The 27681-nt window shown below is 34.4% G+C and overlaps 8 protein-coding genes across 9 annotated transcripts; 2 read left to right on the top strand and 6 right to left on the bottom strand.

Annotated features, from left to right (window-relative positions):
• The first annotated feature begins 2998 nt into the window (after window positions 1-2998).
• LOC107937848 (UPF0548 protein At2g17695) lies at window positions 2999-4741 on the top strand. The gene is made up of 5 exons (XM_016870838.2): window positions 2999-3171; window positions 3264-3325; window positions 3436-3612; window positions 3711-3915; window positions 4453-4741. Exons 2-5 carry the CDS (start codon window positions 3267-3269, stop codon window positions 4624-4626), a joined length of 615 nt encoding a protein of 204 aa, XP_016726327.1. The 5' UTR covers window positions 2999-3171; window positions 3264-3266; the 3' UTR covers window positions 4627-4741.
• Window positions 4742-5385: 644 nt separating this feature from the next.
• LOC107937847 (F-box protein SKIP23) lies at window positions 5386-6935 on the bottom strand. The gene is made up of 2 exons (XM_016870837.2): window positions 6453-6935; window positions 5386-6299 (listed from the first exon to the last, which is right to left on the bottom strand). Exons 1-2 carry the CDS (start codon window positions 6802-6804, stop codon window positions 5668-5670), a joined length of 984 nt encoding a protein of 327 aa, XP_016726326.1. The 5' UTR covers window positions 6805-6935; the 3' UTR covers window positions 5386-5667.
• Window positions 6936-8623: 1688 nt separating this feature from the next.
• On the bottom strand, window positions 8624-10081 carry LOC107937807 (GDSL esterase/lipase At5g33370). Its single transcript, XM_016870782.1, has 5 exons — window positions 9829-10081; window positions 9570-9709; window positions 9176-9406; window positions 8779-9090; window positions 8624-8734 (listed from the first exon to the last, which is right to left on the bottom strand). Exons 1-5 carry the CDS (start codon window positions 10079-10081, stop codon window positions 8624-8626), a joined length of 1047 nt encoding a protein of 348 aa, XP_016726271.1.
• Window positions 10082-11658: 1577 nt separating this feature from the next.
• On the top strand, window positions 11659-15267 carry LOC107937849 (protein S-acyltransferase 10). Of its 2 annotated transcripts, XM_016870839.2 has the most exons (11): window positions 11671-12028; window positions 12229-12343; window positions 12525-12599; window positions 12712-12783; window positions 12899-13036; window positions 13354-13387; window positions 13944-14053; window positions 14202-14288; window positions 14427-14510; window positions 14601-14666; window positions 14819-15267. In XM_016870839.2, the coding sequence occupies exons 1-11, from the start codon at window positions 11941-11943 to the stop codon at window positions 14991-14993; spliced, it is 1044 nt and encodes a 347-aa protein (XP_016726328.1). In that variant the 5' UTR covers window positions 11671-11940; the 3' UTR covers window positions 14994-15267. The 2 variants fall into 2 exon arrangements, with proteins under 2 accessions (XP_016726329.1, XP_016726328.1); XM_016870840.2 differs by lacking the exon at window positions 12525-12599 and having other exon boundaries at window positions 11659-12028.
• Window positions 15268-16464: 1197 nt separating this feature from the next.
• LOC107937817 (uncharacterized) lies at window positions 16465-17370 on the bottom strand. The gene has a single exon (XM_016870794.2). It carries the CDS (start codon window positions 17368-17370, stop codon window positions 16465-16467), a length of 906 nt encoding a protein of 301 aa, XP_016726283.1.
• Window positions 17371-18573: 1203 nt separating this feature from the next.
• On the bottom strand, window positions 18574-19673 carry LOC107937803 (uncharacterized). The gene has a single exon (XM_016870778.2). It carries the CDS (start codon window positions 19561-19563, stop codon window positions 18700-18702), a length of 864 nt encoding a protein of 287 aa, XP_016726267.1. The 5' UTR covers window positions 19564-19673; the 3' UTR covers window positions 18574-18699.
• Window positions 19674-21624: 1951 nt separating this feature from the next.
• LOC107937806 (uncharacterized) lies at window positions 21625-22509 on the bottom strand. Its single transcript, XM_016870781.2, has one exon. It carries the CDS (start codon window positions 22507-22509, stop codon window positions 21625-21627), a length of 885 nt encoding a protein of 294 aa, XP_016726270.1.
• A 767-nt stretch (window positions 22510-23276) lies between these two features.
• Window positions 23277-25985, bottom strand: LOC107937842 (pentatricopeptide repeat-containing protein At2g17670). The gene is made up of 2 exons (XM_016870829.2): window positions 24482-25985; window positions 23277-23576 (listed from the first exon to the last, which is right to left on the bottom strand). The coding sequence occupies exon 1, from the start codon at window positions 25868-25870 to the stop codon at window positions 24485-24487; it is 1386 nt and encodes a 461-aa protein (XP_016726318.1). The 5' UTR covers window positions 25871-25985; the 3' UTR covers window positions 23277-23576; window positions 24482-24484.
• Between the last annotated feature and the right edge of the window lie 1696 nt (window positions 25986-27681).

Here is a 27681-nt window from a genome sequence, read left to right as displayed (position 1 = left end):
ATCCCGAACAGTGAAGTGTCGCACAATGCCCTCATCTTGGCATACTTGTAGAAATGGATCGTTTTTGTACTCAGTACCATTATCTGATCGAAGTCGTTTGACCTTTCGACCAGTCTGAGTCTCCACCATCTTCTTCTATTTCAAAAATGTATCCAAAACTTCACTTTTTCTTTTCATTAGATACACCCATACTTTTCTTGAATAATCATTAACAAAAGTAACAAAATAGTGCATACCTCCCAAAGAAGCTACTTTGGTAGGTCCCCACACATCACTGTGAACGTAGTCCAGAATTCCTTTCGTATTGTGAATTGCTGGACCAAATTTGACCCTCTTCTGCTTGCCCAGAACACAATGTTCACAGAATTCCATTTTGCAAGAATTTGCACCTTTCAATAAGCCTTGCTTCACCAATGTCTGCAAAGCTTTTTCACCAGCATGTCCCAATCGCATATGCCATAATCTGGTAGCCTCTGAATCTACATCTTTTGTAGAAATTGTTGATGTTGATCCAATAACTGTACTTCCATTTAAAAAATACAAGTTATTTCTTCTTGTGCCTTTCATCACCGTTAGTTGCCCAGCTACTACTTTTAGTAATCCATCTCTCAAAGTGATTGTGAGCCCTTTAGATTCTAGGGCACCTAATGAGATGAGATTTTTCTTCAGGCTAGGTACGTAGCGAACATCTGTCAAGACTTGGATTGAGCCGTCGTGATTCTTCAATTGGACTGTACCCACTCCCATTGTCTTACAAGCACTATCATTGCCCATAAGAACAATTCCACCTTCTAGCTCTTTAAGACTAGAAAACCAGTCCTTATTAGGACACATATGGTAAGTACATCCTGAATCCAAAATCCACTCATCCGTTTGACATGCCATTGTCATGCCAACCAAGCTAAAGTCTGACTCCTCATCATGCTCCGCTACACATGCATTAGAAATAGCCTTGCCCTTTTGTAGCTTAGGACAATTCTTTTTCCAATGCCCTTTTTCACGGCAAAAGGCACATTCATCTTTGGCGGGTCTCCCTTTGGACTTTCCCCTTCTACCAGATTTGGTGCTGTGTGAACGACCTCTTACTGTTAAGACTTCTGCGGTTGTATCTCTGTGATCTCTTTTATCTTTCTTTCGAGTCTCAGATCTATACAACGCACTACAGACTGCATCAAATGTGATCGTGTCCTTCCCATGAAGCAATGTGGTGGTAAGATGATCATATTCATCAGGAAGGGAATTCAACAACAATAATGCCTTGTCTTCATCTTCAAATTTCTCATCCAAATTTAGCAAGTCTGCTAAAATTTTATCGAATGAGTTCACATGGTCATTCATCGACATACCGGGTGCATACGTGAATCGATAAAGTTTCTTTTTCATATAAAGCCTATTTTCAAGACTTTTTGTTAGAAACTTTTCTTCCAGTGTATCCCATAACTTCTTCGCTGATGTCTCCCTCATGATAGAGTACTTCTGCTCTTTGGCCAAACATAGGCGGATTGTACCACACGCCTGTCTATTGATCTTGGCCCACTCCTTGTCATCCATCTTGTCAGGTTTTTCTTCAAGGGCTATATCTAGCTCTTGCTGACATAAGACATCCAGGATCTCACATTGCCACATACCAAAATTATTGGTACCGTCAAATTTCTCTACTTCAAATTTTACATTTGTCACAGTAGTCCTTGCTGATGACGATGCTGCTGCCATTTTTCTCCTCAATCCCAACTACTGTATACGTGAACAGTACCGTATACGTGAATAGTACCGTATACGTGAATAGTACTGTATACGTGAATAGTGCCGTATACGTGAATAGTATCGTAAACGGTCGTATTCCCCAAGTACGAACCTGGCTCTGATACCAATTGTTGCGCGGAAGCGTGTGAAAGAGTAAAATTATTGTACTGAAAAATCACACTAAGTTCAATTCCCAGGAAAGAGAGGTAGATCACGAAGATCACTTAAATACCAAGTCTTTCCTAGCCAGAATATCCCTCTATCGTAATTTAATAGCACAATAAATCACTACAATCACATTCACAAAATATGCAAAACAAATAATAAAGAACACCAGAATTTTAACGAGGTTCAGCAAATTTTGCCTACGTCCTCGGGCACTACCAAATATATTTCACTCCAAAAATTACAAGTGAAATTTACAAATAGAGAGAGAGAATAATGCCTTAAGTAGAGAATGTCAATTATGGGATGAAGAAAGTAAGAAATGGTTAGGCCTATTTATAGTTAAGGTTCAAGGATCAACTTGCAATGTCCCTATACAATTAGGGACCAAAATTGCAATTATCCCATGCCAACTTTTAACCCAACTTGCCAACCAATTTTACTTTCTACTTTCGGTGCCCACCCTTTTTGACTTTTCAAACAATGGGTGGGTTCCAATATTTCCCTTAACAAAAGTTATTAAAAAAATTTAAAATAATTTTTAAAAATTTAAAATATTTATAAAAAATTTCAAAATTTATATATTTTAAAAAATTATGGAAAATTTTAAAAAATTTCTAAAGAATAAATAAATAAAGTTAAAAATTTAAATTTTCACAAATAAGTTAATTAATTATTTAAGTTTATCATCTAAAATATATAGTTTTATATTTATGTGCTTTGACATGAAATTAATTATATTGCAATAAGATTTTAATTTAACTGTGTTTAGTCCTACATTGTTCTGTTAAAATTTCAATCTAATTTTACTCTTAAAAATTGGTTTCAGAATGAGGTACACGTGCTGATTATTCTGTTAGTCATGTTCAACTTTTAATAGTAAAAATGAATGAAAAATTAATAAAATAAAGACCAGTTTACTCTTTGATGATTTAAGTATAGGACTAATTTACTTATTTTTGAGTAAATAGGACAAAATATAATCTAATTCTTAATAAGGGACTTCCATTGTACTTTTACCATTACCTCCCTCATCTTGATTCCCAAGCCCAGTGTAAATTGAGTTAGAGGCCCAGTTCAGCTACATTGTTAACAAAATTGGGTCAACAAGGAAATGGACACATCGGCCATTTTCAACCTCTCCTTCTCCGTCCCTATGGCTCCATTTTAAGTCCCTGTACAATATCGCTTCAACAGTAAACTGTGGTCGGCCAATTACTTTCGAAAGGACAGCTTTGAAATTTCCCTTTGCTTGGATAGTAGGTAAACTTTAAAATTTCATATTTTTGGAAAATCTTTAGAAACAGTCATTGAGTTTAGTGTTTCACTGTTTCATGGTTTTTTTTTTTTGACAGGAAATGGTTTTCTTGTGCTGGGCTCGACCTTCACCCGAGCAACAGAAATCTTGTATTAACAAGTACTAAAAATCATGCTATTAGTTGATTTTCTAAATTCAAAACTGGGTATATTTTCTTTATTTTTCTGTATGGGAATTTGCTCATTTTCATGTTTAAAAATTATCACCAGGTCAGGCGCATTAAATTATGACACCAAATATAAAGGAGCTACTTCAAAGCCTGTGTCTTGTATCAAAGAAGACAAGGAGCTTTCCAAAGATGGTTATTTAATAAACCATGCAAGGGTTTTGATCGGTTCTGGTTTTGAGACCTATGAAAAGGGCAAAACAGCATTGCAGAATTGGAAGTTTGTGGCTTTTTCTTGTATACTATGTTTTGGTATATATTGAGAGAGGCAGGCATATATATATATATGTAATGTAAGTTGCTATTGGTTTTTTGCAGGCATTTTGGATTAGATTGGGCATTTGTTGATCCCAAAACTCCAATTCAAAATGGGGTTAAATTCTGTGTTTGTCTCAAGGAATTTTTGCCATGGGTCATTATGCCTCTCCAAGTGGTGTATGTGAATGAAAACACTAGGGCTAAAACTAAGAAGAGCTTAGCCTCTTTTGGTTTTGGTAGTGGCACATTACAAGGTCACCTATTGGTTAGTACTTTTTTTTTTGGTTGGCAATGGCTGATTATCAGTATGTTCTTTTTTTTTCTTTTTCTGTTTCCATTGTTGATTATTGCTGCTTATTAGATAGCCCGATTGAGGTAAAAGTACCATGATGGCTCTATACTAGGAGTCGGATTATGCTTTGCCTTATTCACTCAAAAATGGGCAAATTAGTCATTATACGATAAATCGAAGATCAAATTGGTCATTTTGTTAAAAGTTTCATTCATTTCTACCTTTAAAAACTGGTCTTTGTATGCTAGCGTGAAGTACATGTGGCATGTCACGTGTTACTATCGGATTATTCCATTAGTCATAATAGTTATTACCAGTATAATTGGATGAAAATTTTTATAGAAATGATCAATTTGCTCTTTGAGCTAATGTACAGGGATTAATTTACTCATTGTTTGAGTAGAAAGAGCAAAACACAATCTGACTCCTAGTTAAAGGGATACTTTTACCCCTGAATGATGATAACCTTTGATAACAAGGCATTGGACATTGTTTTTTACTGGAAATCAGGCTGGGGAAGAACGGTTTACGATCGAGCTGGACGAGAACGATCAAGTGTGGTATGAAGTACTTTCCTTCTCGAAGCCTGCTCACTTTCTGTCGATTATCGGTTATCCTTATGTTCAACTTAGGCAAAAATATTTTGCTCATCAGTCTGCCAATGCTGTTCTGAAACATTTGTAGCAACTCTATGTATATGGAATCATATAGCTACTTAGTATGTTTGGTTGACTCGAGAAATTGAAACCTTTGAACCTTAAGAGCCTCATTCTTAGTAAAATATTTCTATTTACAGATATATATGATGGCATTAGCAAATCACATAAACCTACTGCTTTGCAAACTCGAAGCACTAGAGGGTGGCAGGAATCAACTATCTGAAAGATCCCCAACCCTTCAAAATCAGAGAGACGACGACATATTCGTCTCTAGCCAAGCAATGGCACAAACCAAACCTTGGCCTCACCGGGATGCAGTCCACTAAAGAAGAAACAGGAGAGCACCAACAAACAAAAGCATAATAAAAACATAAAAACATAGCCTAAAAAGAGAAGAGAAGAAAAGGGTGGAGAAGGAGCACATGGTACTAAACCTAGTACAAGAGGCATAAAAATTGAACAGAAATCTAGTACAAGTTAAAAACTTTTGCAGAGCCTGGAACATGATACACCAATTACCCTACCAAATTCAATAGTTGAAATGCTTTAAAAAGCTTAATTAAAGCTTGAACCTGCACACTGTTTTAAAACATAACTATCCGATAAACAGAAAAATCTATGCTTTACAATCCATCAATGCATGTCTAGGATAAATGAGCTAACAATCCACATGAGAAACAACTGAAAATGTCTATGCCAATACAAGGGAACAATAAACTAAGCTTAAAAATGATTGCAATCTTACTATGTCTGGTTTTTTAGTTATTGTGTGATAAGACAATTCTTCACAAACATCAGTCAAGCCCTTATTTTCCACATAATGATCAAACAGGACAAATCAAGAACATTACAATTCTTCACAAACATCAGTCAAGCCCTTATTTTCCACATAATGATCAAACAAGACAAATCAAGAACATTACTTGCTTGCAGCAAACAAACTTAAACAGATTTGTTCACCTTTAGAAACAAGCAATGAGGAAAGTTGATATAAAGAAGATACCATAATGATACCTTATGAACACAAGACCTGAAATCATAGTTACATCTAATGTCATGTTCCATATTAATTTGCAGTGAACCATGATGGAGGACAAAGCATATCAGAGCAACCAGGGAAAGATAATATGCTCCCAATCCTTCGATCAGCCAAGTCGAAGACAGAAACACCATGACTTTTTGATCCTATAAATTCATCACCCTTGAAATAAATACAGTTCCCTTTATTACATCCACTAAGTTCCTTAATTGGAACAAAGAAATTTAATACCTTTCCCAAGAACAAAATCTGATCATTTAGACTCGTGATCTCAATCCATCTTCCCCAATCTTCATCCAACTTATAAATCTTAAAATCAACCACACTTGGATCCCATTTACCATAAGGATTTTGACTTGTTCTAGCTCGATCAAAGTATCTATCAGCTACATAAAGTTGTTCAGAACATACCACTAAATTTTTCTTTTTACCACCACTTAAAACAGGAGGAGTGTATTGTATCACCGTTAAAGAAGAAGAATCAACAAATGAAACAGTTCCCCATCTGTCTATAGCAATAAAATGTCCTTTATAAACTGCAATATCATCATAACGAAACTTGTTACTTATTTCCTTCATATGTTCATCCCCATTTCTCCAAAAAAGCAACCTTCCATGGTCACAAAGAACAAGAACCATACAAACCTTGTCATCATATTCTGGCAAAATAACAGCTTTTAATACATTTGAATGACTAATTTTGCAAATATACCCTCGGGTTATTTCCATTATTGGGTAATCCAGCAAGTTTAAAACTTTGGGGAATTCCTTAATTGGGATATCTGAAATGGGATTTATGATACGAAACTTACCTTCTTGTTGGGTTTCTTCAAGCTTAAGCAATGAAGATTGATTGATGATACACACAGTAGTTTTAACAATAGATGAAGGCACTGTATGGTAAGGTGATGATTCAGCTTCTAATTCAGGATCGTATGATTCATAGAAGGGTAAAGGGATTCGAATACGGTAATCGGGTTTGGGTTCTTTAAGGAGGGTAATTTGGAGGTGGAGATGCCAATTATTTGTGTGAGAAAGGGGCAATGAATGTCGCCATCGCCTACATACGCTGCGAAATCGGATCATATCGAAGTGACCGCTGACATATTGACCGATCTTTGTCAACAGTTCGTCGGGGAGACCTGACCAATCTCTTCTACCCATTCACACAACACTTTTTTCTTGAAAATCCTCAAACTGGACGGCGTTGCTGATGATGCGAATGGAAAACTAAAAATCCCTTTTCTATAACTGGAATGCAGCAGTTTCGTAAGATTTAAGAAACTAACGGAGCAATAGAGGCCAATAATATAGGGGCGAATGGCAAGAGTGGTATGAATTTTTTAAAATTTTAAATTAATAAAGTTAAAATTTCATTTTGACCCCCTAAAATTATAAAAGTTTAATTTAATCTTTTAAAAATTATAAAAATATACACTATTAAAAATTAAAATTTCATTTTGGTCCTCCTAAAAAATTTTCTAGCTTCTCTCCTTTGTGCAGGTATTATTTTTTAATAGTAGAAACGGATAGATTTTTAACAAAATGATCAATTTACTTTTTGATATAACATTTATGAACTAATTTACTTATTTTTAAAATTAAAAAAAAAGTAAAAATACAATCTAATTTTTCATACAAAAACTTAAATACTCATACAAACTTGTTACAAGACAAAATAGGGCGGCAATCATCTCATTAAACAAGGTTTTAACACTTTGTACAACAAACATTACGATTGGATTAGCTAAGTAAAACCCAAACAAGACAACTGCATATCAATGTTTTTTTTTAACTCAAGTTAGGTCTTGAACTTGATAACTATTCCCACATTAAAGTTTGAACAATGTAACTACCCCATATTAGGGTTGAAACTTTTCTTTTTGTCCAAGTTAATCCCTAAACTTGGCAATTGTACCCATTTTAGGATCTAAACTTGGCAATTATTTCCAAATTGGGACTTGACCTTGATGGTTTTTAAGGAAATATCAAGATTAACTTGAACAAACAAAAGTTCAAGCCTCGATATGGGGAAATTGCCAAGTTTAAAACCTAAATCGGACAAAAAAAATTCAGGCAATAATGTGGGAACAATTGTCAAATTCAGGGCCTAACTTGGAGAAAAAAAAGTTCAAACCCCAATTTAAAAATAGTTGTCAAGTTTAGGTCCCCAAAAGTAGTTTTACCCTTTTTAACTTAAACAGATTTGTTCACAAACAAGCAATGAGGAAAATTGATGTAAAGAAGATACCATAATGATGCCTTATGAACACCCTGCTACTGTCATGGTCCATATTAATTTGCGGTGAACCACGATGGAGGAGGCCAAAGTATATAAGAGCAATCAGGGAAAGATAATATCTAGCCGATGCTTCCATCGACCAAGTCGAAAACGCCAATGCCATTACTGTCGGTACATAGATGCTTAACTCGAAATTTGAAATTCGATCAAACATTTATTTATTTATTAAGCTTTCCAATAGGCTTGGATCAACTAGATCACACCTGTACTAATATTCATATTTACAACCCTTTAAGTTAAAAGAAAATACGTATTTTAGGATATTTGAACACATATCCTCCTAATTGTTACAATAATAATGATATCAACTAAATTAAGACTTAATTGAATATATATTTATAATTTATTCATTTTATAAATAATACTTTAGTATATGCATCAATATATTATATAGATTATTTAGTGTGTATATATATTGAATATGTAATGATTAAAACAAAAATAAAATATAAGAATTGCCCCATTTTTAACAATGAATCAAGCTTAAATACTCATACAAACTTGTAGTTAGGTGGCAGGCACCTCATTGCTACAAAATACATAGGATTCTCTGCAATTATTGAATAGAAAAAAAGGTTTGAACTTATATAATCATGTTTATTTGATTCCATGCTTGGATTAAAAGGACAGAACTTCCCAGATTCTGTCTTTTCTTTGGGTGTTAAAAACAAAGTGGGGATCCTAAATGTTAACCCCCAACAACTGACTGAAATTCATGGGAACCATAATTGGCTCTGCTGCACCGAACAGAGTCAAGGCAACCAACTCCGAAGCCCTTTGTGTCGGATGAAACTGGTCCCAAAACAAATACTCGTCACGGTTGAACAAAAGCTTGCCGTTTGATTGCAACCGTAAGTCCCATTCCCACAGCATGCAGCTGCAATGTTCTTCAAACCGAAGGCCAACTTGTCCCCCGTCAAAACACTGGTCATCAAAAACGTATTCCCCACCGAATACTTCATGTCTTGGACAGTGGAGCTGAACTGTTCTAATGAGCTCGCAACGTCGAAATAGAATTGTACTGCCATTGCTTGAGCTGGTTCGGAGCAGCTGTTGTTACCGGTGAAGACAGCTCGAGCAAATGGGGTACACCCGATTGGTGGAACCGTTAAAATGCCGAACGTTCGTGCTCCAAGCTCGTAGAGAGTCTGACATATATATGTAAAAGAAATTTAAAAACAGGTTTTAAGTAGTGAAACAAATTATAAAACAAGGCCAAATCAATGTCGGAACCTTTATATGGTATTCGTATGTGGATATAAGGGTCGCATTGAACTCTGCTAAGGACATTGGTTTGCTGAGGTCAAGCAGATATTCAAACATGTCGTTGCTTCCAATGCTGATAAGAATGAATGCTTTCGACAGGATTTTATCGGTTGCTTCTTCACTCCCTGTCATGTTTGTTATGTTTGAACGAATGGTTGAAAACTGTTGGATCTGCTCCTCCAATGGGATCACCCTTTTCTGCATATATAATACGTATATACTTCAAGCCTAGTTTCAGAATTTAAAAAAGGATTAATTTCACTGGACAACCTCAAAACTATAGCTTAGATTCTAAATTAGTGTATAAATTTTAAAACGTTTTAATCGAGTCCTCAAAGGGATATTGTTGAAAAACACTTACTGCCTTTCCAGTATCTCTTAAAATACCGGATCCTCCAGAGGCAAAGTTGGCACCTTGCAGTATATTCTTCTGGAAATTGGATGGAACATTGACAAGGTACAAAAATGGTGGTGGACTCTTCTTTAGGCCCAACAGTCTCACTAAACAAAAACCAAACAAGTGATCATTGATATCAGTCAGTATATAGTGGAAATTATGGAAATGCATGGGGATTGTGTTGTGCTAGCAATGAAGAAACCAACGTTATGTTTCTATATACCTATCTGATCAGCAGTGTTAAGGCCATTGCTGAACCTCCCTGTTGGCTTCGAGTAAGGGAAATCGATACCGTTGAAGTAGAAATCCGCCCTTGCGGCGCACTCGGGTATGAAGTTGTTGGTACCGACGTCGAGGGTGGAGTCCCCAAATATATAGACGGCCGGTGGTGGTGGTGATGGTGCCTCAGCCTGGAGAAGTAGCAGTGAAGTTACCGCAATTGACACAAAAACACCATGAAAACATGTCTTTGCCATGTGACCGTGGCTATTCAACCCTGGATTCCAACTTATTATTAATTATATAAAACTAAAACATGGGAGGTGATTATTGAGTATTAATAAATGTAACGTGAATTAGAAGTAAAGCTAAAAGGATTCCTTGTTTACAAGCTGTCAAGACAACGATTCTGCAGGCGGTGTATACTGTAAAAGAGAATCTACAAGAATCTGCAGGGGAAATTTATGTAGGTTTTGGGAGAGGATGATTGGTGAGAAAATTTACGTGGCGTGGCGACATGTCTATGCTGGATATTCCAAATCCGACGATAAAATCTCGATGTTGGTAGGGTTGTCTTTTCTTTGGAAGAAACTAGAAAACAGTGGCAGTCAGTTTCATCTTCCTCACAATTTTCTCCCATTTCATGCATGCCTCCAAATACTTATTTTACGTAAACAATGAAGTTTCCTCCGTTCATCTGCTTGCATTTGTTTCCCTTTTATTCTTTGATAGCGACAACTAATCCTTAGTAAATCCCTTAGTGTAAACATTATTATCTCTAAGTCTGACTTGTAGGTAGCAAAGTAGGTGAGTGCAAAGCCTCCATTTTTAAAGAATTAAATGTAAAATTCACCCTTAATTTATAATTTTTTTATCAAAATTGGTATTTAAAAGCTCGATATCAATAAAAATGTGACAGCAGTAGATTTTGAGGGTAAAATGAAATGAGATTAATAATTTAAGTATAATTTTTACAACAAAAAGTTTAAATATGTAAATGGAAAAAATGGTATAATTTGAGGATGAATTTTGTAGTCTAATGGATTTCTAAACCATTGAGATTTATGAAACCTTTTATTGGGTTTGGGTGGAAGATCAACAGCAAAGTAATCAAAGAAATCAAAAAATGGTCTAATTTGATTTTAGTCCCTATATTATATTAAAATTTAAGATTTAATCCTTCTATTTAATTCGGCATGAATTGATTATCTACTTTTCATTATTATTAATATCTCCCAATTGATAAAATTGGTAGTTGCTACCATTAAGGTGATGAAGTGAAATTCTTGTCTTAAAAAAAAATATTAACCATTCAACTGACACGTAAATTTATTATTAGTTGAACATGGTAGACTAGATTTTTATGTGGTTTTTATTGTATAACCAAAAAATACTTAAAAAATTCATGTAATCACTATAATGACAACAATTAATAGTGTTATCAATTGTGTTATAAAAAGAAAGGGACCAAACTATGACAAATTAAAATAAAAAGATTAAATCTAAACTTTCATCATAGTAAAGGGACTAAAACCAGAATTAGACCAACAATAATTAATAGCAATGGATTAGATGTGTGTTGATTTATTTTATTGGGCTATGAGGTCAATTAAAATACCAACTTATTGGTTTTTTTAAATCAAAATAATTACAAAAATAATTACAAAAATAAGATAAATTGTAAATTAATTACGAAAATAGAGTATTTTACAATAAAATTGTTTTTTTTTTGTCGTAGAGAACATCATATTTTCATAATTAATTTATAATTTATTAATTAATTTTATTATTATTTTGATAAAAAAAAACCCTACATTATCTAACCGACAGCTAACATTCTTATTCTTAATATAATAAAAACTGCAAAAAATGCAATCTTCCACGAACTGGGTTTTTTTCATTTCTTGTTAAAAGAGTTTGATTTTTTTTTTTGTTTCACAAATTTCATATCTGCTGTTAACTTTTTTTCTTCTTTCGAAATTGAAAGAAGAGAAAAAAGGGAAAGCCTTGCTTGAAAAATGGCCAAAAAATATTGACTTTTTTTTTACCATTATCGTGTCGTTTACTGATTTGATTTTTGAAATTGGAAATTTTGTTGTGTTGGGTGGTTTGTTTGATGACAACGGTCATGGGTATATGCCGGTCCTTTCACGATCGAGCTTTAGCCCGGTTCTTTCACTGTTTCCCTTGTCTCTCCGATCCTGGTACAATTTTCTTTTTATGTTTATCTCATGACCAAGAACAAGAAGCTTTTTTTTTTAGTATGTTTTGTTTCTTATAATTCAGTTGAGTTGTGGATAACTTAGTTTATTTTGCTTGCCATTTTGTTGGGTTTTGTCGAATTTCATGGTTTTTTTAGCGGTTTTTATTATAATTAATTTGGAAATTTGTATGGGTTCTTTAGCTCGAAGATCGTCATGGGGTTTGAAAGTGACATTAGTGATGCTACATCTGATTTTCGTTGGCATTCTCTTTGTTTTCGATGGTGATTTAATTGAGACAACCAAAAAAGAACCCTGGTAATGTATCGATTACACTTCATAGTTCATTCACTGCAATTAGCTTTACCTTTTTTTTTTCCAATGAATGTTTATAAATTTGGATTCTTTTTGATCAATTTAGTTCTATAAGAACATCAATAAATAAAGCATCTTTCTTTTAATGTGTGTTTAGTTCTTCCTTTTTTTTTCATTTTCTCAGGTACACTGCTTTATATTTGTTGTTGCTTTTTGCTACATTGGTACAATACTTTATTACTTCTAGTTCTTCTCCTGGGTAAATATCAATGTGGTTTTTTACTTTATAGATCATCTAAGTTTTGAAACCGTGTAAATTACTGATTGTGTTTTTACTGTTAATGTTTTTATGTCCTTTTTTCGGCTTTTAGTTATGTTTTTGATGTAATGAGGGCTGTTAATGAGACGAATGTGATATGTCAGAAGTCGTCAATGGCCTCAAAGTAAGCGTTTTCTTTTCTTTTATTGTTCCATTCATTGTCTCTTCCATTTCTTTAGAAGTGGGGTTTATGCTTGGAATCTTACTATTTATCGTGTTCTTATAATGTTTAAGCAAAGACAGCCTGCTTCAAGCCAAAATGGAAGCTTGAATGTTGTCATAGAAGGGAGTCAATCGGGTAGAAATTTCCAAGGGAGTAATCCTTCGTCTTGGACGAAGTTGGTTATGGACATGTATCCACCTGGAACATCCATTAGGTATGTAAAAACACTATTGACTTTGTGAAGTCATGTTTATGGATCTGCATGGGCACTAATTGCTAGCTAAGTTAAGCAATCACTGTACTTTCTGTCGTATATCACTTGCTGCTCTTCCGTTTTATAAATCTTACACAAGTTTGCCTTTATGTTTACTAAACATATGGCATATGAATCTTGATGTTTTGTGTGTTTTAACTCCGTAAGCTTGAGTTTAATCCGAGTCTTGCCATGCAAACTACCAAGAAAAAGTTTAATTCAGTTTCAGGAACTTATTAAATATTAGAAAACTACTGACTTTCTTTTGGATTTTGCAGGTCTTGCACTTGCTCCTATTGTAATGTTGAGCAGGTGACGATATCTAATTTTTTTTGTCTTTCATGCAATAAACTTATTTTCTTTGAATCAACACTTCTTGCAGGGACAAAGCCAGAAATTTATCTTGGGGGGCCAAAATTAAATTATAAAATTCTAAAGGGGTCAAAGTACAATTTTATCTTTGTATATGCTTGTTATTTTAGAATTTAAAAGGGATTAAACTAAAAGATTTTCATCTTTGGAGGGGAGGGGGGGCCTTGGTCCTGTCTCTTACTTCCTGGTTATCTCTGTTTATATGTGTTACTTACCTAGACAGAGGATCTTTATTGTTGACTTTGTATAATGTCTAGCACTAAAAAGATGCATGTGTGAATATTTGTAGCTTTGTCAGTGAGCATGGAGGTCAGTGTACTCGGAAAAAAACATGTTAACTTTAGTCATATTGTAGCTTTGATTGGATGTTCAATGTAAGAACTATGAAGAACCGCTTGTGTTTATTCAGCTATCCTTTTCGATGTTACTTAAATGTGCAATTAGTACCTTAGATAGCTTGTGATTGTTACTTATGTTTGTTTGTGTACAACTGCAGCCTCCACGAGCAAAGCACTGTCATGATTGTGATAAATGTGTTCTTCAGTTTGATCATCATTGTTTATGGCTCGGATCATGTGTTGGTCAGGATAATCATTGCAAATTTTGGTGAGTCTATATCATATTTGACATGGTATATAAATACGTCCAACATACGATCATTTTGATTTTGCATGCATGCTAAAATTCGATCATTTAAATATTGTTTCCTAATTCGGAACTCACCGGTCTCTCCTGTCATAATTTTTAAATTCAGGTGGTATATTTGTGAAGAGACAGCATTGTGTCTTTGGACTGGCATCTTGTATATTATGTACCTGAAAGCCAACATTTCGAGGGCTTGGTATGTTATATTACAAAGTACCTCTATAGTGTGACAATGGGGTGGTTAAATATCTATTGTTTGGCTTTTATTTTTTCATTTGGATCTTTTGTATTTACCTAGATCCGAAAATTTGACATTGAAAAATATTGTTGAAAGGTGGAAGGATGCCATTATGATTCTGCTATTGATCGCCTTGTCAATTGTCATAATTTTTCTACTATTGCTGCTGCTTTTTCACAGGTAACTTTTGTTTGCATTTCAGGTATTGATGATTAGCTTTAATATTATGTACAGTGGACACTGGTTTATTAACCTTTATTTTTCGTGCAGTTATCTTGTTCTGACAAATCAGACGACTTATGAACTCGTTAGGTGCAGGCGTATCCCATATCTAAGGTACAATACCATGTCATAGGATTGAAAGACTTATCATGATTGGGTTTTGATAGAACGTATTAATATGACATTTTCTTCATCACAGATAGCTATTAAGCGATCGACCATGTGTTCACAGCTTACGTAATTGCTCATTTTCATTACATATGCAGGCGGATTCCCGAACGAGTATATCCTTTTAGTAAAGGAATTTGCAGGAATTTATACAACTTTTGCTGTGTTCGAAGCAGTATTTACAGTTTGGAACCTTTGCCCTCGTCTCAAGAACTTGAAGAAAAGGCAAGGCCATACACTTGCTTAGACATCTTAGCGTGTCGTTGCTGCTGATTTTTTAGGATAGTGTATCATTTTAGCCGAAAACAACTGTGATTATAACCCGAAATTTTTTTTAAAGTTCGTTCGTGAGTGCAGAATCGTTCTTTGCTCGTGGTTCGCTCGAGGTTGAGTTGCTTGTGATTAGTTTGTGATTCCTTTTTTTGTCTTGTTTTGCTTTGTTTTAAGGAGTTGGGAATTTTTGTCAACCATAAGCATAAAAAAGAACGTGACAGAAACAGCCATTGGAGTATGAGATTTTTCAATGCATTGTTTGGGATTTTCTGAACCTTGGTTGTTCAAATGTTGAAAATAAGCTTTAGAACATTAGGTACAATGCTGTCTCACAGCATGTGCTCTTACTGAGCGGCTAATACATTAGAAAAGCGAACTTTTTACACTCTTTGCTCATACATACATACATGCATACATGTGCTTATTGACATTCTCGAGGTTTAAAGAAACTCACTTTAATACCAGGTTCAGGCATAAACAGGAACCCTAGGTTGCAACTAATGCACCCCACTCAATCCCAATCCCCAATGTCCCTATACCTCAAAATCCACAATTAAATTCAAAATTGCCCTTCAACTGTATCACTTCTGTCATTTAGTTCTAAAATGTAATTTTTTAATTACAAGCTTAAAACTTTATTACTTTAAGAAAGATTGAATCACAAGATGAAATTTTATTATATATAAATTTATAACTCTTTGGATTTTAAAAGGACTAAAAGGGGATTTTATACTTATTTTCTCATTTAAGTATCTAAAGTTTTTACTAGTAAAAATTAATACTTAAATTATTAATTTTGTCTCATTTTACACAAAAAAATCTGACATCTAGTATGAACATGATATAGTGTTTTGGAGCAAAATGAGAAGGAATCAATTGTTTATATACCATTCTTGACAAAAAAAAGAATTTTAGGTATTTAAGTGAGAAAATTGGTATAATTTGAGGGTCAATTTTATATTTATGCTTTTTTTATTATCAAAAGTGACACCTAAACTATTAATTTAATCTCATTTGACCCCAAAATACGATATCAACCAATAAAATCGTGGCACATTCTTATTGTGATCCATACAAGTTTTCAAGTAAAATGAGATAAAAATAATAGTTTAATATATTTTTGATAAAAAAATTAGATAACTAAGTGGGAAAAAACAAAACTTAAAGAGAAATAGTGCATATTTTATTTTCTTGTACAGAAGCTAAAGTTTGATCCAAAAATTTGGCATATGTTTGAATGGATCAAACTTTTCACACAACATATATTAAATCGATTGGCATAAAAGTACAAATTAGTGCTTGAATTAATAATGGAACTCACAAAATGTACAAATGCATCCCAAGTACTAATAAGAGCTGTACATATTGTCCCATAAGTGAAGACATTTTAGAATACATTTCAATGTTGTTGATCCACCTCTCAAATCTCAATAGATTGGAGGATATATATATATATATATATGATGTTTTGCTAATGAGAAAGTATATTTAGGAAAGAAACTCTAGTATGAAGCAAGCTCCTAAACAAACACTCTAAGCCATCTTCAAGATTTTCAAAGATAGAATCCAAAGATTCCAAATTTACCATTGCGGATTCGATTTTCGTTTCCTCGGAATCTTCTTTCGAGCTCTGCAGTAATATGTTGCTAACCGCGATGTCAGTTCTGTCTAACTCATTCATTTTCCGCTCGTCTTTGCATGTTGTCGAACCCTTCTGGACCAACTTCGAAACCAATGACCATTTCGAAGACTTTGGTTTCAGCGACGAAGGAGAAAGGAATGAAAGAAGGGCGTGGAAAACGGAAGCGGTGATCACGATTGCTTCTCGAAGCAAACTAATGACCGCGGCGAGATGATGGTGTTGTTCTAACTGAGGAAAATCTCCGAATATGTTGTCCATTCGCTTCAATGATGCAAGTGAATTCGCAATTTCTTTTTTCATAATCTTCCTAGTGGTAATGTAACTATTAATATTGGTTTCAATGCTTTGCTCTCCGGCTTTGCTTCGTCGGAGAGCCGATTGAAGCTCTCGAACACTTTGTTTCATTGAAGAAACGGCATCCTTCGTGTTACTACATAGATCCAATTGCTTTAATGAACAATCTAGCAATGCATTTTGCCATTGTTCATTGTGATGTTGAGCTAAAGCTTGTTGAGTGAGTGGCAAATTTAAAAGATCCTCTATGCATATATACAATTCTGCTAGACCAAATAAACCAGTGCAAAGTGTTTCACCGTTGGACGATGAAGCACCGTGCCGAGACCCACGCTTATTCAGCTCCTCTTCCAATCTAAGTGTGCTCGGATGTGAGCTAGCAGGGAAGCTGACGGACCGGAGACCGTGTTTTTTCGCTAACTTTGTGGAGAAAGCAGCCATTGTCACTCTTTTTCATTCTAGACTCAAACAAAGATGAAATGTAAGTTCAATAATCCATTATCATATATTTATACCAACTTCGGTGTGGAAGTAATCACAGTAGGTCCATGTACCAATGTGGAAGGCATGTGAAGATAATATGGAATTTTCCTATAGGAATGACTTACAATGATAAACTTGTCATATTTAATAAAATCCCAGAGTTCATTGATTTGGATACGGTGCATCTGACTTTTGGATTTTGTTTTTTTGCATACCCCTATGCATTTGTCCATCATCTAATAATGCACCATCACCACCATCAAACGCCGACCTTGATTTTTAAAGGAAAAATATGGCCATCCATCCAAACTCCAAAGCTACTTAAAAAGCAATTTAATGGAAGGTGGTTTTTAAATAATTGATGTACCTCATCTTTTTATGTTCCCTACCAGGCTTTGCTAGCAGGTACTTGCCAGAGTAAGACACGAGTCTTCTACTTCATATATTATGATGTTTTGTACAGATAATATGTTCATGAATCCTACTACATTCACATATCTATCTTGTTAGAAATAAAAACAGATATTTGTTGAGGGATCGACTTTCTTTCGACGCAAATCTTTTAAGTGTAGTCTATTGGGAGTTTTATGTTCGGTTTTAACTCGGGTTTTTTTCGGAATTTTCCCTCTTAACTCCGAAAAAAACCCAAATAAATTACAATATTATACTTTATTAAAAGGGTTTAATTTTTTTCTTTTGAGAAAAGGGTACTGAGTGTTTTATGATCTAAACTGATATGCCATATCTTATAGAATAAAGAGCCTTGGACAGTTTGAGTAAAAGGTAATCAACATAAAGCATATATAGAACTTGTAAATCCTACTATCCTTGTGACACGTGGAGGTACTGCACTCAATGCCAATAACCCTTTACTTGAATATAGTAAAAGTGTATGACAGAAAAAGAGAAAAAGGGTTATAGGTTTCTTGTGAAATAATTGAGCATCCATTGTATTATTATATTTGGATTTGCACATATAATTAGTTCATGATTTTGTCAAAGCTGTCAAAGCCAAAATTTGTGGACCAATGTATATATCATCACAGCCTTTATAAAAAGTGCTGGTTACGGATTTTAGTTCCAAAGGCATTGCATAATTATCAAGGATTTCATTTCATATAATGCTTCAATGAACCAATAATTTTAAGATAAAGAAGAGAATTGCAGAACTTAAATTTATACTTCATTTATAGCTATACAAATTGTTGTATGATGTACAGATTCATGGATTGAAATTGGATCCACTAAAACTTGGATGCCTGAGTGGTTTGGCATTATAGAGATAACTTATTGTGAAATGATGTTCAAAAGAGAGGCTCTTGCTTTAATTATGTGCCTAAAAACACATTCGAGACGGTTCTCGACGCCTTCGATGCTACTCTCCAAAGCCACCAATCTTTTATGTGTGATTTGAACATCGAAAATACGTCGACAAATCGCGGCATCCACGCTTTCGAGTTCGTTAACAATGTCTTGCTTCTCTTCGCATGATATTGTACCTTTATGCATCCATTTTGCCACTAGAGACCATCTTGAGGGAATTGGTGCTGACAAATAGGTGAACAAGGATTGGAACAAAGATGAACTCATTACATTAACTTGTCTTAAAACTCGAATCACGGCGAAGAAATGATGATCACGGTCCAAAAACGACAAGGCTTCGAGTTTGTTGTTGTTGTTGTTGTCGTCATTGTCCATTTGCTTCAATTCCATGATCAATTTCTTTGCTTTTTTCTTCATTTGTTTCCTCAAATGAGTGTACTGAGAGATACTATTTTCAATACTTGAATCTCCTTTCCTTCTTCTAAGTGCAGATTGAAGAGCATGAACATGTTCCTTGATTTGAAACATGTAATCCCTTGCAATCCCACAAATGTCCAAAAGCTTTACATATCCATCCAACAACTCATCTATACATTTCTCATGTTGGTACATGGACAGTACTTGTTGTGTTGAAGACATGTTGAGAAGCTCATCCATGAATTGATACAAGTCTCCCAGTCCCGAAAGACCTGCAGATATCGACTCTGTCGCCGATAAAGCCGATGGTTCCGATGTTTTGAGCCTTTTGAGCTCATCTTCTATTCTAAGAGTGGTGGGATGTGATCTTGAAGGCAAGCTAATTGATCTAACATGGTATTTGGTAGCCATTTTGATCTGTTTTCAAAGCTTCAACTTGATATGGTTTAAATAGATACATAATGGGTAATGTCACCATCATGTGAACCACAACGGGATTCCCCTCGTAATACGGATAACTTGTCACATCATTCACCGGCATGGCTCAAATATTATAACATCTTTTTATCCCAATATATGGTTGGAACATCAAATATGAATGAGCTGTGTTGTTACTTTGTCGTATATGTGTGTTTGGTTATGCATAGACCCTAAAGAGTCATCACCTGTCTTGCCTCCTTAGCTGCCACATTATCCAGAACCCTAGACCATATTTTTTCAACTTCAGCTGCCTCACTTTATAAATATATTGGATTACCTGGTTTGTCTAACACAAAATTATTATTTCTTGAGATTGCAATCCAGATCTGTTAGATTAAAATTATATAAATCTATAAGTTTTGATTATAGCAATAATTGGTCACACGCACGAGTGGTTTTTATATGAATCAACTTGTTTAGAAGGCAACACGTATTGCTCTCTTATAAGGACAGGTGCTATACAAATATGGTAACCAAGTAAAGATAGTATGACTAAAGCTTTCAATTTTGTAACTTTAATTATAGATAAGATAAGATAAGATTAAGAAATAAAGTTTGTAACTTTGGTTGTTTTTTTTTTTTTAAGTTTCTTACTTTGTTGACCATGACATATGGGGTTTTTTCTTAGTGAGAAAGGTTTTTTTTTCTCATAGTTTTCTTCTTGACTTGAGTCTTTGAAAATTATAATAAAGATTTTTCCTTTTTTTTTTCATGTTTAATGAAAATGGTAGACATACTATTAAAAACAGCCATCACAGTACTAATTCTAAGTCAATGTTGTTGTTAAGTGTTGTAGTATGTCACGTTGATAAGGTAAAGAGGACAAAGCCTAGTGTCTTGGGACAACTTTGGTTTGGCAAATCGTACGGTTTTAAGTAATTTTTTGTCTTTAAATTCGTTAAAGTTAGTTTTACTATTGAAGAATGTGAATTTTCGTAGAAATTATTTAAAGTACCCAAAACAAACCGGAAGCCAATTCGAAAGAGAAAAGAGTAATGAAAGTATAATATATTTGTTAACTCAAGAATAGAATATAATTGATGATTACAAATGATGGGGAAAGCCTCTAGTTATAGTTGAGTTATTCCTGATCCAACGGTTCAAAGTTAAGATTAGTGTTTATCTACAAGATAAGAGTTCTAAAGGATTTGAACTCTATACATCTTTATCCCTTAAGATTTACAATAATTGTGTTAGTAACTATAATTCTACTGGAGTATTTCATTGGGTCACCAACGCTTCAAGTAGATGAGTTTTCTTTATATATTTCATGAATATGGTCAATTCAAGTGGGTCGAATAAGCTCCATTTAACCGATTGACCTTTATGGGACGTTCTGTGTGCATTCGCCACAGGCTTTGATTCGCGGCGGCCTGTGACACTAAAAGCACCTATTGAAACTATTGAAGAGTGGAAACCATGATTATTTAAATTGGATCAGACCAATTGGGGTATTGGTTTGGAGAGAGAAATTAGATCGATTGAACTATGAACTATTTTGAATTGCGATTGAACTATATATCAAGAACCTGTTAAATCAAAAACCAATAAAATTGGTCTTTAATGTTTTAGGGCCAAAATTCTTGACTCAAATAAAAAAAGCCAAACCCTAAACCCACTAATCAATAAATCCAAACCTAGTTCAAATATAAAAAATTAAAATTTTTAAAAAATATAAAATAAATAAAAATCAAACCTTAAATTCACTAATCAACCCGTCCAAATCCAACTTAAATCCAAAAAACGAATAAAAATATATTGTTATTTAAATCTGTTTACCAAAATATTTGTAAAAAAATCTCATTAATTAGCATGATTTGTAACCATGGAGAACCCACAATAAATTTCACATCATTTTCCATGCATGCATACATACATACATACATACATGGATTGCTCGTGTGGATCTACTTTATACAATTCTCTTAAAAAATCTAGTTCATGAACATGTACAATATAGATGCCATGAACAATGACATACAATAGTAATCTTCAAGGTGTAAGTATGTTAAGTAAAGAAACTCTAATTTTAATAAAACATCTAAACAAGCAATCTAAACCATCTTCAAAACCTTCAATAGTTGCACAAAGTGTCTCTAATCTCCTTAATTCTACATGTGTATCGATCTTGGCATCGTTTTTTCGAACTCGTCCATGGAGTCTGTACAAAGTAAAGTCCACAGTCCCCACTTCATTAAAACCCTTTTGATTTCTACCATCCGATAACAATTTCGAAATCAAAGACCAACCACCAGCCTTCGTTTTCATTATCGGCATCGAAAGAAACGACAACATCGACTCGAACATCGATATCGTAACGGCATTGGACTGTTTCAATGAGTTTAACAGCTTTACTACATGGCAATGAAATGTTGTACCATTGACATTGTTGCATTGTAATCTCTTTAGTGCTCTAAGGCTTTTACCGATGCTCTTTTTGAATTTCTTTCTGAAGTTGATATAAGCAAGGATATCGGATCCGATACTCGAATCACGGCCTTTCCGACGTAAAGCTGATTGAAGGTCTTGTACTTGTTGTTTCATCGTCGTAATTAAGTCTTTGGCGGTGCTACATGCATCTAGTAGTCCGACTGAGTCGTCGAGTGCTTCCTCTATCAGTTTTACCACGTTTTGCTGATGGTGAAGTGCTTTGTGAGTGAGTGGAGATTGAATGATTTCCACAATGTTGGTATACAACTTTGCAAGCCTAGTGAAACCCGTCTCGCCACTGCCGTGACTTGGTTGTAAACCCGGCAATACACCGAACGTTTTAAGCTCATTCAGCTCAGTTTCGATCGAATTAAGCTGCAACCTGGATGGCAAACTAATGGATCTAACAGGAACATTCACACCATGAATTACAGACAAGTTTGCCATGTTTTTTCACAGGAGAAGGTGCTCTAAACACACATCATTCTTCTATATATTTATAAAGAAAGTAATATGTGGCCAAAGTCTAATCATTGGCCATGTGATGGAGACAGGGATTAGCCTGCAATTAGAAGATCCTTGTAGCATTTGTAGCCTACAACCTGTAACCATTTATGTTTTATTTTAATGTTAAGTTCCAAGTGATTGTAATGTAAACAAGTGGAACAAGGGGTGTGAACCGTATGTTGTATTGCCTGTTCAATCATTAGTGTGATATTAGCCTTGTTTTCCGACCAGAGTTTTATTTATGGTCCTTTAAATTAGTTTAAGAACATTCAAGGCTGGCAAACGATACGGGGTTTATATTAGAATAAGAAACAGGAGGAATTGTGGGAGGTGATTCCCTAAGGCAAAAGAATCTAGGGCGTCACTAGACGTGCAATGAAAATTGAAGGCTACTCAACTTGTAGGTTGTTACGGTGAAACAGAGACTGCTTGTCGAAGAAGACACTAGTTTTTATTTATTTTGAAAAAATGGCAAAACACCTCTAAGTTTTGATTTTGACCAATTTGGTCCCTCTTAAAAAAATCGAATCCATTTTAAAAGTGAGCAACTATGAACATTTAATCACGGTATTTATGTTTTCTATCAATTGTACATAATTTTAATTGAATATAACAATAAATTAAACTCTCAATGTTTACATACTCTATCAATTTAGTCCTGATTCAAAAAAATAAATGAAAAATAAAAAAAAATCAAAAGGAATATATAAAAAAACTTCAGCTTATATATAATAAAACTGGACAAAATGTGTACATAAATTAGTGATTATATCAATCAAGATTATGTACAATTAACCATGAAGCACATCCTCCATTTAACTTAAAAGAAGAAACAAATTTAAATAGAATAAATCACATGCTCCATTCATGGCCGAGGGATTCTCCTTGTCCCCCATTACTTCCCGTACCCTAGCCATAAATTAATGCCACATTAGTTACCGAATGCATTGTACTGCCTCCCCCCACCCTCCTGTTCAATAATTTATTTAAGCAAAATCTCGTCTTCCCTGTAAAATGTTCAATAGCATAGGACATCAATCTAGTGTACATTTTGATGTAGGTAAACAACCTTAAATGTATGGCCAACACATACCACAACAAGGCACAAGCTCTCCATGTGCCTGAAGATTACCAAATCCACAGATGTCTCATTATATTCTCTCTTTTTTACTTTTTTGGTCTTCAATTTTGTCAGTATGTTTTATTGGTCAAAGTTTACAAACAAATGTACCTAGCAATATGTACGGGCTTAACAACATATAGAACATGATAATTGCTTGTTAATGCATGATCCTGGTTCATACGATCAAATAATACGACAAAAGCATATATATATATATTCATCCTCCCATTGAAGGAACACAGCATGAAATAACATGGAAGAAGACGGATTACATGTTTCCATGACTATGAACCATGAAATTAGACAAAATGGTGAACCAAAAACAGGACCTACTTTGACAAATGGTGAACCATACAAACAACAATGCACTTGCAGTGATAGATATTATGATGTCGGGTAAATATGCATTTTTTATACTTGAACTTGGCTTCAAGGTTCAATTTGGTACCTAAACTTCTTTTTTGGGTTCAACTTGGCTGCTTGGTTCAAATGGCATATCTGAACTATAAAGCCAAGTTCAGGTACCTACTTGGACCAAGTTTAAGTATCAAATTGAACCTTGAGGCCAAGTTTAGGTACCTAATTGGACCCCCCAAAAAAAAGATTAGGTACCAAAATGAACCTTGAAGACAAGTTCAGATACCAAAATAAGTATTTACCCTATGAAGTCACAAGCTAATTTTGCCATATAAAAAATAGGCTCATTTTATTCATAAAATAGGCATCAAAATTGTAATGATCAACAAGAACTACAAATTAGAGAGACTGATATACAAAGAAAGGAGATACCAGTCAAACAGCTAGCCCTTGTTCTCTAGCTTTCTTTAGCCACTTAAGGGTAACCTCTAATGTTGAGTAAGCAGCAACATCGGTTAAACTCTTACTCTCAACGGCATAATCAAACACTTCGTATGCCTCTGCAACCCTGCCTTCACGACAAAGCGCTCTCACAAGAGTAGCATACGAAGCAGTCTCGAGCTTCATCCCAGCCAATTTCATTGCCCCATACAAGTCCATTCCTTTCTCCATCAATCTACACTTGCATAACCCGTGAAGCAGCGTATTGTAAGTGCATGAATTCGGTGTACAGCCCTTTCTTTCCATCTCCTCCAACAAAACCATTGCACCTAATGCATTCCCTTCTCTACACATTCCATTCATCAGTGAAGTGTATGTAACGGCATCCGGGAAATGACCCGATTCGACTAAAATATCTAAATACTTCTTAGCTTCTTTTACTCTCCCGGATTTCGATAACCCAAAAATCAAAGTGTTATATGTCACGAGATCGGGTTCGATGCCTTCTTCTTTCATTTTCTTATAAACCTCTATTGCTTCACTCCCTTTACTCAACATACAATACCCTTTCATAATAGTATTATAAACAAAACAATCTGGTTTAAACCCTGAATCATTAAGCACACCAACCAATCTCATTGCCTCACGTAAATTCTTTGAAGTACAAACATTATCAATCAATATGGTATAAGTAACAAGATCAGGTTTTATGCCAAAAGAACTCTTCATATGATCAATAAAACTGTAAACCGTACTTAAAGTTCTACACTTGCATAAATTCTTAACAAGCAAATTGAACGTATAATTATCAGGCGGAGATTGTTTTAAAGAAAGTTCTTTTACCAATTCAACAGCATGATCAATACGCCCAACTTCACAAAGCGACCGGATAGCAATATCGGTGGTGACCTGATTAGGTTTTAGCCCGTTATTGATCATTAGGTTGAGGATTTGGTTAACGGCGGAGAGGGAGGAATCGGGTGCTTTGCAAGATTGTGAGAGCAAGACGTGGTGAGTTGATCGGTCGGGTGAAAACGAAGGTTGGGTTTTGATCATGTGGTGAAGAAGGGAAATTGAATCATTGAGGGTGGAGATTGAAGCGTAGGATTGTAAGAGCGTGTTGTGGAAACGAAGATCGGGTGAATATTTCGTTGTGGAAACGATGTAATTGAAGACTTTCTTGGCGGAGGAAAGGTCTGGAGATTTGAATAAGGCTTCGGCTTTGCCGGAAGCTTGGGGTTTCTTAGGATGTTGGGGTGGTTTTTTCTTGGTGGTTTTCTCGGGAGAGTGATGGGGGATTGAGGTTGGGGGCTCTAAAGGGAGCTTTCTAGTGAGGGAATTCGATATTGCTGGACGAAACGAAGGTGGGATTTTCCCCATTTTTTTTTTCTTCTTCTTCGAGTGGGATTTGGCGAATTAGGGTTTTGCAGGGTTTTTAAGATTAAAAGCCGAAAGGAGGAAGAAGAAAATGAATATGAAGCGCAGTGCAGTGGGTTTCGTTATGTTTAAATCCAATTTCATTTTAGGGCCCAATTGTGTTTTATATCAGGGCCCAATTTTAAAGCAAACTTTTATTTTTGGTTAATTTTACCTGATGCCCTCAAATTATGCCCAGATCTTAAACTGGTCCCTAAAACGTTTTAATTAAATCCTACAAGCATAAATGTCGTATCAGTCATATCCTTCCCATCAATCTAGTTATCGCTAAATGCCAACTCAGATATGGTGTTGAGTATATTTAAAATATATGGATCAAATTTTAAATACGTATATCTACTATATAGACAACTTGAATTTAATGAGTTAAGAAATAATGTCACTAAAATTTAGGAGGGACATTTCTTTGTTTTAACGAGCTAGATCCAAGTTTTCCGTGTGATTGGTAAAAAATTAACGGTTAGGTTGACGGAAGTCCTAATTGATACAATACTGATATTTTGAAGTCCAATCGAAGCACTTTAAAGTTTGAGGACTAACATAAAATCTAAACAACAATTTGAGAAGTCCTGGTGTAATTAGCCCTTTTGTTTTCATTGAAAACTCATCACACTATTGCTTAGACATGATTATCGCCTGGGCCAAAAAAACTTCCCCGAAAAGTGGGAGGGTTTAGGTAAAAGTATAGACGTAAAATGGGTTGGGGCAAAAAATGAGGCCTCGGGTAAGCTTTTTTTTGCCAGAGCTCATTTTGACCCGAATTTGCAAAAAGAAAAAAAAAACTTGCTACTTTTTGCTGTTGTTTTCACTATTTTGTTGTTGTTTTACTATTATATTGTAACTATTTTGTTTTATTGTTTGAATATTGTAAAAATTTTGTTTTATTATTAATTTTGCTATTATTTTGGAGGTGTTTGTTTGCTAAGTTGCACCTATCTTAGTGTTATATAAATATAAATAAATTTTTAATTTATTTTTATTTGTTGGGAAACATTTATTTTAATATTTTTAGTGTATTTAATATATTGTATTTTTAAAATTCTTTTTATATAAAAATAATAATATAAAAAATTAATACGGATGGGTTGGACCGAATTCGAGTTTTAACATTTTTATTTAGACCAAATTTAAACAAAATTTTATTGAAGCCCGACACAACCCATAATCACCTCTACTATTGTTCCAAATAAAAAAAATCCATGTCTATAAAATAATAAAATAATAAAATAACAAAATGCAATGAAAAAAAATGAGGAAAATGAGGAAAATTAAGAACATATTTTGCAAGACAATGATCTATTGTCTTTGCAGCCCATGGAGACCAGTCAACAAGTAAGGTCTATAATTGTAATTTTAATTTCTACTGTTGTCGAGCTTAAAAATGAGCCTGTAAATAACAGTGAGTAAAGTCGAATCCTTTATTTCTTAAATAAAGATAAAGGATGGTGGTGGAGTGATGATGTGGCGCTATCTAGACTTGGCCGTGGGGCACGGTAGTTTTGAGCCGTGGCTCACTTGTACTCTTCAAATTCTCTGCATTTCTGTCTAATTTCACTCCTTTCGTCTTCAAAATTTCATCCCAAATGCTCTTATACACCTAATTTAAGTAACGAAACATTTACTTATAAATTTCTAAATCATATAAAACCTAAGTATAAAAAAAATAAAATGCAAATACATACCAATAAGACACTAACATTCGAATAAAACTAAGATACGATATTTTACTCGAAAATTAATAAAAAGTAAACACT

The sequence above is a fragment of the Gossypium hirsutum genome, chromosome D03, assembly GCF_007990345.1.
Source record: "Gossypium hirsutum isolate 1008001.06 chromosome D03, Gossypium_hirsutum_v2.1, whole genome shotgun sequence".
Classification (NCBI taxonomy): Eukaryota; Viridiplantae; Streptophyta; class Magnoliopsida; order Malvales; family Malvaceae; genus Gossypium; species Gossypium hirsutum.
The sequence above is the reverse complement of the archived record's forward strand: the minus strand, read 5'-3'. Positions and strand labels throughout refer to the sequence as shown.

Excerpts from the sequence above, each read along its gene's own strand:
- LOC107937848 (XM_016870838.2), top strand. The coding sequence starts at position 3,267 with ATGGTTTTCTTGTGCTGGGCTCGACCTTCACCCGAGCAACAGAAATCT. Across the intron at positions 3,326-3,435 it reads CAGAAATCTTGTATTAACAA|GTCAGGCGCATTAAATTATG; the intron begins GTACTAAAAATC and ends AATTATCACCAG. Across the intron at positions 3,613-3,710 it reads ACAGCATTGCAGAATTGGAA|GCATTTTGGATTAGATTGGG; the intron begins GTTTGTGGCTTT and ends GGTTTTTTGCAG.
- LOC107937847 (XM_016870837.2), bottom strand. The coding sequence starts at position 6,804 with ATGGGTAGAAGAGATTGGTCAGGTCTCCCCGACGAACTGTTGACAAAG. Across the intron at positions 6,300-6,452 it reads TGAAGAAACCCAACAAGAAG|AATATGATGACAAGGTTTGT; the intron begins GTAAGTTTCGTA and ends TTATTTTGCCAG.
- LOC107937807 (XM_016870782.1), bottom strand. The coding sequence starts at position 10,081 with ATGGCAAAGACATGTTTTCATGGTGTTTTTGTGTCAATTGCGGTAACT. Across the intron at positions 9,407-9,569 it reads TAAGAGATACTGGAAAGGCA|AAAAGGGTGATCCCATTGGA; the intron begins GTAAGTGTTTTT and ends TTATATATGCAG. Across the intron at positions 9,091-9,175 it reads CATACGAATACCATATAAAG|ACTCTCTACGAGCTTGGAGC; the intron begins GTTCCGACATTG and ends TATATATGTCAG.
- LOC107937849 (XM_016870839.2), top strand. The coding sequence starts at position 11,941 with ATGACAACGGTCATGGGTATATGCCGGTCCTTTCACGATCGAGCTTTA. Across the intron at positions 13,388-13,943 it reads CCTATTGTAATGTTGAGCAG|CCTCCACGAGCAAAGCACTG; the intron begins GTGACGATATCT and ends GTACAACTGCAG. Across the intron at positions 14,289-14,426 it reads GCCAACATTTCGAGGGCTTG|GTGGAAGGATGCCATTATGA; the intron begins GTATGTTATATT and ends TATTGTTGAAAG.
- LOC107937817 (XM_016870794.2), bottom strand. The coding sequence starts at position 17,370 with ATGGCTGCTTTCTCCACAAAGTTAGCGAAAAAACACGGTCTCCGGTCC.
- LOC107937803 (XM_016870778.2), bottom strand. The coding sequence starts at position 19,563 with ATGGCTACCAAATACCATGTTAGATCAATTAGCTTGCCTTCAAGATCA.
- LOC107937806 (XM_016870781.2), bottom strand. The coding sequence starts at position 22,509 with ATGGCAAACTTGTCTGTAATTCATGGTGTGAATGTTCCTGTTAGATCC.
- LOC107937842 (XM_016870829.2), bottom strand. The coding sequence starts at position 25,870 with ATGGGGAAAATCCCACCTTCGTTTCGTCCAGCAATATCGAATTCCCTC.